Source organism: Denticeps clupeoides, chromosome 19 (genome assembly GCF_900700375.1).
Source record: "Denticeps clupeoides chromosome 19, fDenClu1.1, whole genome shotgun sequence".
NCBI lineage: Eukaryota > Metazoa > Chordata > Actinopteri > Clupeiformes > Denticipitidae > Denticeps > Denticeps clupeoides.
The window spans coordinates 5,995,918-6,012,433 of NC_041725.1; the positions used below are offsets into that span (position 1 = coordinate 5,995,918).

Sequence of the window (16,516 nt, forward strand, 5' to 3'; positions counted from 1 at the left end):
CATACATATTAACATGATGGTTTGGAATTGTTTTAAGACCACAAAACATTCTCGGCTCATTGTCACATTCAGTACGACCAAGTTAGACATCTACTTTTCAAAATCTCATGATGGGAATCGATGCATTTCATATTACATTAACATTATCTGCTTTTATCAGACGCCCTTATCCAGAGCGACTTACACTCAGTAGTTACAGGGACAGTACCCCTGGAGAACCTCAGGGTTAAGTATATTATTGCTCAGTGACACAACGGTAGTTAGTGGGGTTTGAACCTCTGACTTTGTGGTCATCTGGTTTGTACATTAACATTTACAGCATTTATCAGGTGCCCTTATAAAGAGCGACTTGAAATCAGTAGTTACAGCGAGAGTTCCCCTGGATCTCTTGCAGACAATGGTAGTAAGTGGGGTTTGAACCACGGTCTTCTGATTCATAGGTGAGTGTCTTCTGTGCACCACTACCCACTAGGCTTCTACCCCACACAAATAGTACTGACATTTACTGATCTTGTAACATAGTGCTCAATGAACTTGGAAAATACTTGGTCTGTCTTCATGGTGATGTGTCTCCTTATAGGACAAGTAATGATGGAGTCCTGGATTAAATCTTGAACAATTGTCTTGGCATTTCAGATGCAGCATGTTTGGTAAATCAACATTATGGAGGGAAGAGAGACTCCAATGATCTGAGCTATTCTGAATATACACTGTAGGGTCCTGGTTCCCAAACCAGACAGTGATGCAGCTGGTCAGAATGCTCTCAGTAGTCCCTCTATAGAAGGCGGTGAGAATGGGATGGTGGGAGATGGGCTTTCCTCAGTCTCCGCCAGAAGTAAAGATGCTGCTGGGCTTTCTTGGCTGTTGAGGTGGTGTTGGGAGCCCAGGAGAGGTTCTAGATGAACACCGAGGGACTTGACTATCTTCACAAATGGTCCGTTGATGTTCAGTGGAGAGTGGTCCCTCCATTCTCTTCTGAAGTCAACAATCATCTCTTTAGTTTTGTCCACAATCAGAAACAGATTGTTGACCTTACCTCCTCTCTGTACGCTGACTTATTGTTCTTGCTGATGAGACCCACCCCGGATAACATCACACACGCACACATACACACGTACAGACATGCACTCAACGCAACCTCGCCTTATCCCACGCCTTTGCTGTTTGTAAGGTTTAGTGACTATGTGCTCATGTTTTTTTGTTTTTTTTTATTATTCCCACAATGTACTCCCTGAACCTGCTAAATTGCCCATTGGGGCCAAATAAAGTTCTTTGAATTCAATTGAATTGCATTAGTAAGTATTGCATTAGTAAAAAAAGAGATTAAAATAAATTTTTAATTGAGTAAAATGTCAGTTCTCGTTAACTGAAAGGAGTATCATGCCGATAAGACGGAGCAGGTGATACGCAGTAATTAATAACCCCAGTGCGGTGAAGCACAAGGAGGCAGGTTAATCTGCGAATGTGAACATCCACGGATGTTGACGCTCGCGAAGCTACACTGGACAAGAGAAGGATAACAGGATCAAGCAAGGGAGAGACAAGCAGGAAGGAGAACAAGGTACATTCTTACTTGGAGACGATGGGGGCGATGATGGGCCGAATCTTTTGCAGGTTGCAGCAAAATAATGACTGAGCAGTGAAAGGAGTCCATCTTGGTTATTTATAGGAGTCGCATCACCTCATTTACTCATTGCTCCCGGTCACAAGGATGGGCTCACATGACAATTTTGACTAAAATATGACTAAAACGCTCAACTTGACTAGACTAAAATAAGTCTGGATGTGACTAAGACTAATAAAGACTGAAATGACTAAACTAAAACTAAAAATTTAATCAGGCCGCCAAAAACAACTGCGCTTTCAACAAACGGCCTCCTCTGAGCCCTCCCCCATAGGCAGGCTCCAGGATCATTTCAGATTTAAACAAGATAAACTTCATTTGCGCTGAGGGTCACTTTCTCACTTGCCTCACAATTGCTATTCCAAATGTCCAGAAGTATACTTGGAGGAGAATTGAGCAGGCTTGTATCTGCACTGCGACTGGAATGATAATTTGGGGATGATATGTTTCTGAGTTGTGTAATGATCTCTGCCAGACCACACTGAACCCACATCCTTTAAATCTTTAATTTTCCATATTCTCACAATGTTTGGAAATGAGGGATGCAACCACAGAGGCGGGTTTCTAATTATATGCACGTGGCATCCATCCACTATTTGCTCCTGTCACTGAGTCAAAGTCCTAACTTTTCCGTGGCTTCCCATGCGATTTTGGAAAGTCAGATAAGTGATGTCGATAGGTATGGATTCTGAACTTTTTAATATCCCTGCACCTTGCATCCATGTATGGATCAGAACAGCCTGGCATGTTGGTGGTAAGATGTTTTACGTTGTTCATTTATTAACATTATCTTATTTTATTCTGGCTTCTAATCCCAGTGGCACAAAGGTGTTTTTTTTACCTGCTCTGTTTGTCCTGATTTCAGAGCTTTTCAATGCTCCTTAAAAGCCACCATGGACAAGAACTACACACTCTGTTCATAAATGCTTCTGCTGTTGGGGTTAAGCAGGTCTCTGGTTAATTGATTTACCTGTCATGGGTCCATAAAGGCCTGGAAACATCTGGAAGGATGTGCAGAAGCCAGCATTTGTCCTCTTTTTCCACTCTTCTATTCAGCTTCCTTTTCTCATATTGACAGGATCGTGGTTTCAGTTTATTTTTCTTTAATTTGTGTCTTGACTTCATCCATCCATGCTAGCAATACTGGGAAATGATCAAACCTTTAATCCAAATGCCTTAAGCAGGACCTTTATCATATGCAGTACTTCAGGAAAACTCTACATGTTAGACTGGGAGACGCACGGTTATGCCAGTAGGAGGGAAGACCTGCTGTTCTAAATGAACCCTGGTGAACCCTCAAAAGATATCATTCGTCACAGCCATTTTTTAAATTCTCAATATCAAACACTTAATGCCTTGAAGTATGCAGATGTGTGCCCAGAATGTGCCCATTTACAGCATTTATCAGTATGTGTGTTCATGTGCACACCAGCCCTGCGAGCTTCCTTGAATCTGCAGGGCTACACAGTTGATGTCATGATCATTTTTAAAGCTCTGTAAATATATCATCAGCTTCACATGAGGCTTTGAGTGGAGGGGAATGCTATGACTGAGCTTTTCCTGGGTTTCAGCCCATTCACTTTTTCATTGAAATATCCTCACACTCAGGGGGCCTGTGCCCTGGTACAGTTTGTGTCTAGGTGAGGAGAGTCTTCTGTATCGTGGTTTCCCGGTTTAGTATATGCTTTGATAAGTAAAGGACTTAAAGATCTTCCCCCCCTAGTACAAAAATATGTTTTGAACGAAGAAAGTTAAATTTTTTTTGAGTAATGATTACATTTTCCAATATCAGGTTATTGAGAAAAAGGGATGTTGTTTCTTTAAGAGCCTAAGATAAAGCCTAGCTCTTACTTTGTTGATTGCCGGTGACATAATGTGTCACACTAATAACTATGAACACATCTCCTTCCGATCATTCCCATGCTCTTTTTCCGCAACTTTTGTCCAGCAAATTGCTTCCCTTCATCTGCTGGGGTTGTGTCCACAGAGCAAACAATTAGGTCAGACACTTAGCGTCACATCGTATCAGATGACCTAATCCCAGGTGTCACTGATGCAGTAGAGGGCTTGAAGACCACACGTGTACCCCATCATCATTCACCCAATTAAGTTTCAAGGACTGACCATGTTCTTGTCATTGCCTCATGTTTAACCTTTTACAGCAGAAGAACGTCACACAGGACATCCTGAACAGTACGAAGTGTTTGCAGATCTCTTCCTGGAATTAAAAGGGTTCCCCCTGTCCTCTCCTCTCCGGGAGAAGAACTACCTCCGCCATGATAACAGGAGGAAGTGAACCTGCTGTTGTCCAGCTCAGTGTTCGGCACTGGCACTGAGAGCACCGAGGAAAGAAAACCAATCCAGTGCTCCATGGGGATGAGAAGAACAGTTAAAATGATGGATCAGTGTAGACTTTGGATACTTTTCAATTTCCGTAGTCCTCGGTGTGACTTTGGTAAACTTTTTCACTGGCAAGGAAGAAAGCTAGTTCTAAGCATTTCGTAGAAAAGGCTAGTGCTTTCGAAGATTTATGTTCTTAGATCCACACTATTATTTAAAGATTACAGACAGCTATACACATTCTCTATAGGACAGATTTATTTAAAAAAAATCTGATTTAAAACATTCTTCGGGACAAATAAAGTCCATCATTTCACGCTTGAGACCTGAACGTGAAAGTGAAGTGTTTGCCATTATGATGCACAGCTGGCACAGCAAATGGTGCACACAACGAAATGCGCCCAGGGAGCAGTGTGTTTGCTCAGTGGCACCTTGGTGGTTCATATGTTTGAGATGTACTTTAATACATCCATTGGGCTTTCCAAAAAAATCTATTCTAACAAAGCACAGGCAGGTTGACTGCTAGCTTGTTGCTGCCAAATTGCATGAGTGAGTGAGTGAGTTTATGATATTATTATTATTATATATTGTTTTATGTACTCTAAAAAAACACTGAGGCCTTCACAGAAAGGGTGTCTTTATAATGAGACTAAATTACACACGGGTAGACCGTTGTCTAATTAGGTCTCTTCTGAAGGCAACTAATTGCACTGAATTTTATTTAGGCGTATCAAAGTACAGGGGCCTGAATACAAATGTATGAAACACTTTAAAGATTTTTTCAAGACGCTGTATAGTGTTGGCAGCACACAACGTGTATACGATTCTAATCGGGAACTTGAGCTTCATCACTTCTGCATCACTTGTGTGGAGGTTTTCTTTATTTGCAAACAATGATGTTCTGTATATATTTGTACCTCCATTCTTCTAGTTTAATCGTAAAAAAAATCTTATGATCAATACAATAAAGGTTATGTGTTACTATAAGTTGGACTGTGCAGCTATGGTGATAATTACAATGATTACACAATGAGATAAATCTAGGATATTTTTACACTTGATCAGTCAAACATAAATCAGATGTGACCGTGGAATTAGCAGGACAATCCATTTAGGTTTGCTTCTGTGTTCAAAACCTTTGACAGACAGGAATCAAGCGGCAGGATTCAAGTGTAAATCACCAAATGATATTTACTTGTGAATTCACCAAATGATATAACATACCCGTCTATCAACTAACAATAGGATTGTTTGAGTCACGAAGAGTAAAAAGAGTAATAAAAGTGACACAAGGACTGAAAAAATGTTAAATAATAGAAGCTCAGTATCCTTTTACTATGACAATCCAGTGTGCAAGGAGGGTTTAGGTCTAGCGGCCGGTGTGCTTTAATTGTGCGTGACTGACATACGCGTTTTCCCGTACACATCTCACATCAGTCATTTGAGTAATACAGTATTCTAGACAGTTATTATGTTGGATAGTAAATTAATTAAACATTCCCCATTTAAGAGTGTAACGAATTAGCTCAAGAGGAAATATCTAGAATTAATTATAACTGGTTATAATTAATAATAGACATTTAGACTAGATTTGGGGATAAGCTGTAGCAGAATTAATGTTACAATTACTTGATCTGTCCGTTCACGGAGCAGATAAATTAATTATCTATCAATTCTGGGAACGATTATCCCCCCCTTTGGCCAGGAAAGGTAGCTTTCCTGACTCTGCGTGCTAGCAGTAACTTAGCATGTAGCTTAAAAGGTCAACGTTCAGCGACTCAGCTGTGAGCAGCACACAGAAACAAACGATTGTGAATTTAAAGATTTTAATAAACACGGCTATAGCTAACGTACAACAATTAGACAAACATATACATACAGGGTAAAGGAAAGTGATGAAAAGAGAATGGCAGTATTACACATCAATTAACCACAGCCTAATGAGAATCGTCAGAGAATTCTTATGTTCACCTTAAAAAGGGGTTTAGACGTGCATAGTTACTTGCATTGGTCCTTATTTCATGCAAAGAGTCCTGATGCTGTAGGGTCACGATCCTTGATCCGTAGGTCTGGCGTTGGAGGTTCTCCTTGAAGGTAAATATTGCCAAAGAGTAACAAAGTGTTGAAAGAAAAGGTGTCTCGGAAGGAAGAAGAGAAGTTCTGAGCATCCGTGCCTGTGTGAAGCTCCTTTTTGAATGTTTTCTGGCACGCCCATCATGTGGCCTGAATAGCCAATCACAAGTGTGACATTTTGGCGGGAGAAGTTCCCTTTGTCTGGGTTTACGACTGACCGGAATGTTTATGGCTGGTCCAGAGAGAGACTGTAGTTTGTTGCAGTTACAATTTCTACCTTATAGAAATTGTATGATGTATTTTGTGATCACATGGTATGCATCACTGTTCCAGTAGTAAAGAGAAGTTCCTTCTGACACCAAGAAAGGGACCTTTAGGAGGTAGGAAAGTAGAGATACACTTATACACTTAATTATAGGTAAGTAAAGTTTACCTAATGCACAATAGAAGGTTGTAACTAGTATAATTCATACAAGGGAACGTACACACAACACGTGCATATACGGGATCCACTTATAATCACATATTCCTAGCACAAGATACAGACAATATGTTTTAAGTGTGTGCGTGATTGTGTATTGCGAAGGTGGGGCCAGACAGGAGGTCTTTGGAATGCTTTGAAGCTTGGAGCCCCGATGAGCAGTTTGCAGACCCCGTCTGCTTCGCATCGTCTTGGTGACAGTGGGGGCAGACGGGACAATCAGGCTGAGGGTCCAGGTTGTAATTTGTATGTAAATGTCAAAGGTTAAAAGGTTCTTTGAAGATCAACCATCTATGATCCTACGCAGACGCTACATTTGTGACAGTGGGGGAAGACGGGACGATCAGAGTGAGGGTCCAGGGTTGTAATTGGTATGTAAATGTCAAAGGTTAAAAGGTTCTTTGAAGATCAACCATCTGTGATCCTACGCAGACGCTACAAGAGCTTTCAATGGGCTCAAATGCATCTTTTACCTCAGAACCTCAGTTTTTCCCTTTCCTTTCCTTTCTTTATACAGTCACTATCCACCCCCTCATTTCGTTGGCTTACCGACATGTTTACTTCCAGAAAGCTCTGTGAACAGAAATGTGTGCTGGCATTGGTGAGAAGATCACTCTCCATTTTAGCAAAATGGAAAATGCTACAGGCCCATACATACCATGGCATGGGTCTTGGCCAAGGCCTCACATTATATTAATGCAGGTCTGGCATATGAGGGTGAACGATAGGTTGAATGTATTGTTTTGAGGTAAAAGAGGGTATGGTGGTTCTGGTTGGGAGAGGCTGTTTGTGTGATTCATGTTTCTGGAATGGCATTACATACTGTACTTGTTCTCTCCAAGGTTGTGGAAGTTATCTAAATGCGTTGGCTCTTTTCCTGGTCTTCCTTATTTAGCCTGACGATTGTATAACTTTCATTATTATCTGGTCTGTGCAAAAGAACTTGGGGCCCAGCGAGGCGGTATCACAATGTTCACTTCTGTCCCTTGCCTTGCAGTCCTGTGCCCCATGTTGTGTCAGAATGGAGGCATCTGCATTCAGAAGGACAGATGCATCTGCCCACCCAACTTCACCGGGAAGTTCTGTCAAATCCCTGTCCTGTCCTCCTCTACTAATGACATCGAAAAGACCCCACCCAGCCCCTCCATGCCGGTCACCGAGCAGCTGATGCAGTCAGAGTACATTCTGCCCTTGCAGAACCAGCAGGCGGGACACGCCAGTGGTAAGAAAGCACCCCCCCCTTCCCCTCCACCACACCACACACCATTTAATATGACTGTGTGAACACTGGTCAGTAAGATAGGAAATTGGCCAGGTCGTGTTCTCTCCATTCTAAAGGTTCTCGGGGCCTCTGAGGAACGGGGTAGGATCCACTAGTTCCACTGCGTAATGCTGTACATGCCACACGCATACTAATTAGTCATAATGTCCCAAGAGTTATGAATCATAAGAACAAGAGTATATTTGATATTTTTTGATGAGTGGTCGGGTCTTGGATGATTCAGTCATTTAAATAACCAAATAAGCCGTTTGGATTGAGCATTGTGTCCTTTTAGCTATAATGTGCTAAAGATATGAATGCTACTTCAGGTAGAATAAGATCATAGCATTAATTTTTTTTGGCACAGTGAACTAATCTACTGTACTGTATGAAACCTGACCTGCACTAACACAGCACACAAGTCAATTATAGTTAAGAAAAAAACACACACACACCCCCACACACATTCCCTTTTTGTTGACCCCAAGATCGAGTGTGTTTATGCGTACATAAAGAGTCCAGATGACATCAGGCAAGATTGCACCGCTTCGCCTGAATGGGTGGGGGGCTGGGGGCTGGGGGGTGGGGTTGGGTAACATAACCAAAAGTTAATGTCAGTGAAATCTAAACAGTGCGCTGATGTCATCCTAAATAATGAAACAGCAGGGTTGGTTCACAGAACCAGGCCTCCAGCATGCTGCTTCCAGAGCCACGAGAGCAGAGGACCAGAGGACGATCAGTTCATGGCCATTCCTTGGAATCAAATCACTCACATGCGTTCCAATGAAAGTGCAGCTTCCACCCCTGCATTTTCACATTTCCTCCTCAGTCACCACACTTCAACCTGTTTCCTATTTGATGGACATCATTAAAAAAACAACAGCATGAGGTCTAGAGATGCGATATTCTTCACAGGAGCAACAACAGTGGAATTCACTGAAATCTTCTTTCTCACAGACATTGATATGAAATGCAGGCAGACAGAGGAGAAGTCTGATTGAATGAAGATGCAGGACCCTCAGCAGGAGCCTCTAAAATAGTGATGGGCTTGTTAACCGCAGGGAAGGAAACGCAGCTCAGACACCGTGCTCCATCCGAAATGCCTCTGCTTCATCTCTTCTTCATCGTCTACTGCCGTCAGCCACAGACAAGCAACAAGGCGTAAACTCAGCGACGGACCCCCAGAGGAGCCATTTCGGCCCTCGCTCCATTTATGGGGGGGTAGCAATTCACTGCAAGAGAGAAGGTCTGCATAGTTCCAAAATATTCTGAATCGTAAAACCCGACCCACTGGGGCCCATGTTTCAGATGATCTACCAGGGAAGACAGGAACTTCGTTTACTGCTGGTTTTGATGCGATCGGCGCTTTCAGGTTGAAGCTCTCAGTCCATGTACATCACTGGGATATTTAGAGTTGGCCAAAGTTAAAGTCTCGCAGAAAGAATGGATGAAGATAGAGGAGCAGCCAGAGACCTTCGCTGAACCTTGTGTGGACTTGTTTTGAATGCGGATGTGCACTTGTCCACGTTTAAAAGAGCTTCCCAGCTTTCAGTGACCCATTCCAACAGCACATTAACGGAGTACAACTGGTCATTCCTCACATGCAGACGCCAAGGCAGTTCCTCTGTTCTCGTCTCAATTCTTCTGTCTTTCTCAAATGTGTGTGCTACTTGAGTCCATGATGAAGTGTTCAGAAAATGTTTGAATTTGATGTTCTTTGCCTGGAAACCGCGGACAGTACAATGATGTGATTGTGTTTAATCTGGAGAACATGATGTTGGTCGATTCTTTTGTTCTTTGAGCTTCACAGGCAACCTGTTCTGGCAATGAAACTCTGTCTCTGTCCAGGCGCAGGGCTGGTGAAGGTACGTGTCCAGCACCCGCCTGAGGCAAGCGTGAAGATTCACCAGGTGATAAAGGTGGGCCACGGACCAACCGCGCGGGAGCAGTCCGAGACGGTCACATGGTCGGCAGGTCTCTCCGGGGCCCGGACCAGCGTGTTGCCAGGAGAGAGGGCCGAGGCCCCTCCACCGATAGTGCAGGCCCAAACCATTCGAGGCGACGCCACATACACAGAATCTTCGGGGTTCAAGTACTGCTTCAGAGAAGTCCGCAATGGCCAGGTGAGCTGTGAATTTCTTGGCTTCCATTGTGTGGAATTTAAACAAGGAACTTCTCTGCAGTGTTGTCAAAGTCGAGATGAGAGCTGATGTCAAGTATTCAAATGTATTTGGAAGAAGTATTTGTAGAAAAGTATTGGTAGAAATATTTCATGCCATGTCAATATGTCACATCCACAGCCCTCTAGCATCGCAGTGTTAGTGTTGATTTCGTCATGGCATGTAGTTCATGACGTGATTGAAATGAGACAGATCGTAAATGCTGATCATGTGACGATAACTAAACTTGTGATCTCGGGTGTCAAAAGGATAATTCAGGACACTTCAAACAGAATAATCCATCCCTTTTATTTAAACACCCAAGCACTACAACATTTACATTTACATTTATGGCATTTGGCAGACGCCCTTATCCAGAGCGACTTACAACGTGCTTTCAAGTTACCATCGATGAAGAGATCAATTCCGGTTCACTAGGACCCCAACTATGAATACATCTATTTAATTCACTCTGTTGTAGATTCTGTACACAAAGTTCGACAACAAGAAAATTACAATTTAATCTAAATATTCTTTAAAGAGGAAGGTCTTGAGCTGTCGTTTGAAGGTGCTCAGTGACTGAGCTGTTCTGACCTCGAGGGGAAGTTCACCGTGGGTAATTCAGAAATTACCCACGGTAGCCTCATAGGAAAGTTATGGTTATTAATACTTAATAGGCTTTACTACGCAGGTAAATTCATAAGGTTTTATTCTGATTATCCTGCTGAGTCTCTCTTTTACAACCAATCTAGGGTCATAACACATATATCATTTTGTCATTGAAAAACATGGCTGCAGGGGGCTAGTGCCCTGGATGTGTCCCCAACCTGCATCCAATATCCCGAGATGGGTTTGGGCAGCTGTGACCCTGCTTAGAAACAAGTGGTGATGGACAGTGTGTGAATACTAAGGTGATACTAAGTAATTTACTGCCAACTAGCAGAATAATTCCACAGCCAATGATGTCTTAATGATCAGCGAAATTGGGCAGCGGTTGTGCCTGTAGTATACAACAGGCATAACTAATATGAGAGTCTCTTCTCAGCAGTTTTGTATATATTCTTACTGCATACTTTTGAACCCTGCAATATTAATGATGGTCTTGATAGATAATAGTTTATCAACACAGAACCACATTTTGTGGCTGACATACCTAAACTGGACAGGGCTGAATGCCAGAATACACAATGGTTGGAAGTATCTGCTGAGGTCTGGAACGAAGTTGGAAGTGTTTCGTGTCACTTTTGTTCAAATGTGGCTCATTAGAGGTTGTTGTGGGAGCCAAGACTGAAGGTCGATGACAAGAGCGGCAGTTTAGTTTTGGACCATTGTGTCCCTTGGATGTACTTAATAAAATCAGGGTCAGGATGATGCTGTAGGCTATATTTAACCTGATCTGGTTATTGTTTCGACATTTTCTGATGATTTTAGTGATATATCTGAACAGTACACAGTGTATCTGGAAAGCAACTTCTTTTAATCAGTCAATGATGGCTTACAAATTTGTACTGAGAAGAAAATGTTCATGATGGAGACATCTTGAGACATTTTGCAGATCTCAGATTAGCTTTGTAAAGCAGGTTTATGACCCCATCTGGTTTGCTTCCGTCCCTCAGTGCAGCTCCCCTCTCCCAGGCCTCAGGAGTCAGGAGACCTGTTGCCGTGGCGTCGGCCGGGCATGGGGCATCAATGACTGCACCCTCTGTCCAGCTAACACAGGTAAGCAGGTGTTTATTTTACACACAGTTTAATGTGAAAGGTCAAGGTATTCCTAGCTGCTTAAAAAAGATTTGCAGAGTAAATAGCTTTTTTAAAGCAACCAGGCCTCAGACATTGTGCATTGCAGTTAAAATCTATGTCACACAGTCTATGATATCCGAATTGTAAATTCAGTCAGCCTGCTGTGGACTGGATAGTATTTTACATTTCAGACATGGCAAATCTGTTGTCGGCAGATTCTTTTAATCATTTCAATCAGTTCACTCATTATCATCATCACCTGGTTTTGTCAGTTTTAAAAACAAAATGCATCCTCATAAAGCTGACTGTTTATACAGTGTTCATGTGACAAGCATGATAAGGACTACTATTTATTTCATTACATTTGCTTTGCACAACCTTATCCTAGATTCTTTAAACGTTTAAAGTAACATTTCCTCAATATGCATTCTGATTAAACGAAACAGACTGGCATGAATATAATGTAAGTAAATGAATTCAAGACGGCAGCGGACTTTCCGAGTTATGATGTAACCTTTTTTCATTCATATATAAAATTAAATCACCAGGAAGCCGTCGGCATGTAACATGCATAAAGCCTCACTGATGGATTAGACTACCTACAGTCTGAAATGTTTACTTATTACTCTCATTTTCTCCCCCTAGTCTTGTTCCTGCAGTTTGACTAATGGTGTTGAGGGAGCGTTCCCATGATGAATGTTGGCAGAAAATGCATGCAGGGGTCACCTTTAATGGATATCCCAGATGGAAAACACAGTTGCGAGGGAAAGTAAGAGACAGAGAGGGGAACAAAAAGGCCGTAGTCATAGTTCTCCCCGCAAAACACCACTAAATAATTAGCACTAATTGTTACAGTTGCAGGGAACTTCATTCAAATGCATGGTTGTTTTGAGCCTGCAGTATTTTTGACACAAATTGGTCTTATATTAGAAATATTAGAGAAACAGGCTCAATTACAATTTAGATTCAGAGCAATTTTTTTTTCTTTCCTGACACCATGAGTCAATGTTTATCCAAGGAATGCAACGGAATTTGACAGTTCAAGAACATTCACTTCACATGAGGACAGTAACATACAGTAAAGCTGCATTTCATGTAACAAAACACAAGCCGTAAGGAAACTGAAGCATACTGAGCCAATGTTTTGCAGAAAACTTTGCAAATGGCGAGGGAAGCTGTCCTAAGGGCTTTGAGAGAATCAATGGCACACAGTGTGTGGGTAAGCTTTTTCTTCTTTCCATCCTCTCTCAGAGCTACACAACCTCACGTTGCTTAACTTTGTTTTTCTGTCATGGCTCTGATGCTTTAAATGTGTTTCGTTTCTTTAGAGGTCATGCTTGTTTTGCACCTTGGTCTTCATTCCATCAATTTTGTTGCCATCTGAGCTGGAAGTTTCTTCCGACTCTGACTTTTTGTTGAAATTCTAAGGTTTAGTGAACTTAAAAAAAAGAATCATATTGGAATTATTAAATAAATTAATAAAATAGCTCATATTTGATGCAGACCAGACTGCTTAACAGATGCTGAAGACATATTCTACGGACCTAGGGGAGCTTTAGTTATTCAAACCAGGGAGATTTGTTTCGTTTTATCATTCCAATCAGTAACATGAACAATACAAAAAAATTAACCTGCTCAGAACCACATTTTAATGGCACAATGTGTTTTCCAGGTCTGTGATTTGGAGGCACTTTATGATGAAAAAATTAATTTAATAGAGTTGGGTTTTTTTAGGAAAGGCCTGGAATCACTCGTCTCCCACAGTAGTTGGACAGGATTTTAGATTGATGTTTTAATGCAGTTGATTGCAGTTTGCCAAGAAAAGATTATTTGAATGAAATGATTTCTTCACATTGTGCTATGTAAAGAAATACTTCTTCTGCAAAGAGTTTATTGTCTCAAGGATGATCCATTATTCCTGGGGGACTCTTCCTAATAGGAATAATTATGTTTCTACAGGGATCGGAAACAATGATTTTACTATATCAGCAGCCCTTCTCCATTTGGGTGGGCCTGACATTTGTCACAGAAAGGGCTGCTTTCGTTCAGCCACACACCAAGTTGGGTGTTAGTGATTTATGAGATATACTGTCTGAAGCTCTTCAGAGATCTAACGCAGTGCTGACATACACTAACACACACACACATACACACATGGACTCTTCCAAGCAGAGTTTGAATTTGAATTTGATTATAAGGGCTATACACGCCTATCTCTTTATCCCTAGCATAGAAAAAACGTGTCAGTGATTTATCCCTCAAGGCTACAAGTATAAAGCACCCCCTAGGCCATATATAAAGAATGTCTTGCACACACACACACAAACCATCACACGCACAAGTTTCACTATATAAGTACTGGACTAAGCTGCTCAATTGCTGTTTGAAGTCTGTTGAGGAGGCTTACGAGTGTACTGCATGGGCCTTCAACCCTCCTACTAACCAGTTGGTAACTAGTGGCAAACCTTAACCAACTTTGAACCTTATGGTCAAAGCAATGTAATAGACGGTGTGATTTACACACAGTTATCTATACCTTGAAGAAAATATACAAACTACCCTTATTTCTCTAATGCAGAACATGATTTTTAATTAAATGGGAGGAGCACATGGTGACGACAGCACTCTGGAATCTGGACTTGTAAGAGCACAATTTACATTTATAGATTCATGCATTGGCTGGATGTTGTTCAGCAACTATTATCCTTAACATTTAAGGTTATTCACTTACGTGTTATTTCATAGCAACTGGTATTTGAACATGAAAATGCCATATTTCAGATATGCTCATAATACAACTTGCTCCCAATGCACAAACTGTTGACTCTGTGGTTATGCTCTTGGATCATGCATGAACAGAGGTGGCCCAGTTGGTAAAAAAAGGCAGACATGTTCTGTTTTACTGGCCAGAGCATAAATCATTGAAACAGGCAGGGATATGTGTAATCATGCCCAGTGAAACCTTAACATATTCATTCATATTGCTCAACAGTTATTTTTTTCCAGATGGTTAAAAAGAACAGCGCTGAGAAAAAAAAAAAAACTTCATCAGGGGCATTCTGAGCCAAATGGTTTGTGAGAGCACTAATGAGAGCAGCAGGCCTGGACGCCATGCACCCCACTCTTTATCCCGCAGAATCAGTGTGCCATGTGTGTTCATTTATCTCTCCTGGAGGTGAGAATTGCCTACAGTAGTGTATCAGCTCCCAGTTATTCACATTCCGATTATGAGGAGCGAACATGGTCACGTAAACTTACTTATCACTTTTTTAACATTTATGTAATGCCAGCTATGTTACTTGTAGCATTTTTTAAAATACACTTTCGCCAAATGCTTTGCACAAATGCTTTCGCCAAATGCTTTTGAGAACAAATGCAAGCCAACAAGCAGATGCTGACTTGCTAACAGCTGGAGACATTCAGATCTTTGTTGTTTTCATTCTCTTTAGCAAGTCGGATTACGGTCCCTCTGCTTCAACCTTGCACTGTGCTGGGTGTAAAAAGAAAAGAGTAGTATATGGTTTAATTCATACAAGTAAGCATACACAAGTTCACATTCAATTTTAAAGGGTTCCAAAAAGGGTTCCAATAATTATTTTTTTTCCTTTTTTAAATAGAAACAAACAAAACTGAATTCTGCTCGCGATACTTACTCTCGGTCAAGCGGGTTGCTAGCGATACTTGGACTAGAGCGAGCAGGCGTGTATACCTATAGGATGTAATCAGCTTGAAAACCCGCACAATTCTAAAAACCCTGCCGGACGCAATTTCCATGTCTCAAAAATCTGGTGACCCTAGCCATGTTGAGTGTCTGCTGCCCAAAGCCATTGCACTCAGATGTGTGTGTGTGTTTTGAAGGACCTGTCAAATTTGTACTGCCTGATCCATAACCATTATAACCATAACCGAAACCGATCGGTCATGTGGTATGGATTCAGCACTGATAGGACCAAACTTCGACACTTTCATTTTATTGGTTGCATCAACATTTGTCCAATTATGCAGTTCAACAAATGTAACCTCTCTTGCCACACAATGGCAGTGGTGTCCTAGTGGCTAAGGAAGCATGTCCGTAATCAGAACGTTGCCGGTTCAAATCCCGATCCAGCACTGAGGTGCACTGAACAAGGCACTGTCCCCACACACTGCCCACCAAGGGCGATGGTTAAAAGCAGAGGACACATTTCGTTGTGTCACCGTGTGCTGTGCTGCAGTGTTTCACACTTTTCACTTTCACTTCAAAATCCACAGAAAATAATAGGTTTCGGAGCGAAGACAGAACATAGACAGTCGTGCTCACCAACCAGATATATCCTGTGTGAAAGCCGCGCCCAGTTAAATATAAAACAAGGACAATTGTTCTCAACTTTATTTACAGGGCAGTTTATATTTCAATGCATGGTTATGCTTTTAATACACATAGCATAGTGAATAACCACAAATTAACTCAAAATCTCAAAAGTTTGTCACTATTTCGTGTAGCCCTAGTTCCTTGTTCATTTACACGCACCGTCAGCCACATCACCACCTCCCCCTGAGACACACCAGCCCTGTTAAGGGAGGACTCTCACTTCCGGTGACTGGTGTGGTGTTTCCCGTCTGGTGTAGATGTTAATGAGTGCTCAGAGCCTGGGATCTGTGAGAATGGGGACTGTGTGAACACTCGTGGGAGCTACACCTGCGTCTGCAGGCCAGGATATTTACTGGACACCTCTCATGGGATCTGCATCTGTAAGTAATGGGGCTGCCGGCAGGGGGATGTTCAAAAGCAGAATGTGCACGCTGAGAATCTGCAGTGGAACACAGCGTGGCAAGAGTCTCATAGAGCTGCATCCTGC

At 41.9% G+C, this 16,516-nt stretch overlaps 1 protein-coding gene across 4 annotated transcripts in view; it reads left to right on the forward strand.

Annotated features, from left to right (window-relative positions):
• ltbp4 (latent transforming growth factor beta binding protein 4) overlaps positions 1–16,516 on the forward strand; it is a 56,989-nt gene that overhangs the window by 18,401 nt on the left and 22,072 nt on the right. For 3 of the 4 annotated variants that reach the window (XM_028961671.1, XM_028961672.1, XM_028961674.1), the window contains 5 exons: positions 7,516–7,740; positions 9,628–9,902; positions 11,555–11,657; positions 12,829–12,897; positions 16,287–16,409. In XM_028961671.1, the coding sequence (XP_028817504.1) occupies positions 7,516–7,740; positions 9,628–9,902; positions 11,555–11,657; positions 12,829–12,897; positions 16,287–16,409 (795 nt within the window). The remainder of the gene's footprint in view (positions 1–7,515; positions 7,741–9,627; positions 9,903–11,554; positions 11,658–12,828; positions 12,898–16,286; positions 16,410–16,516) is intronic. The other variant, XM_028961673.1, reaches the window with a different exon arrangement.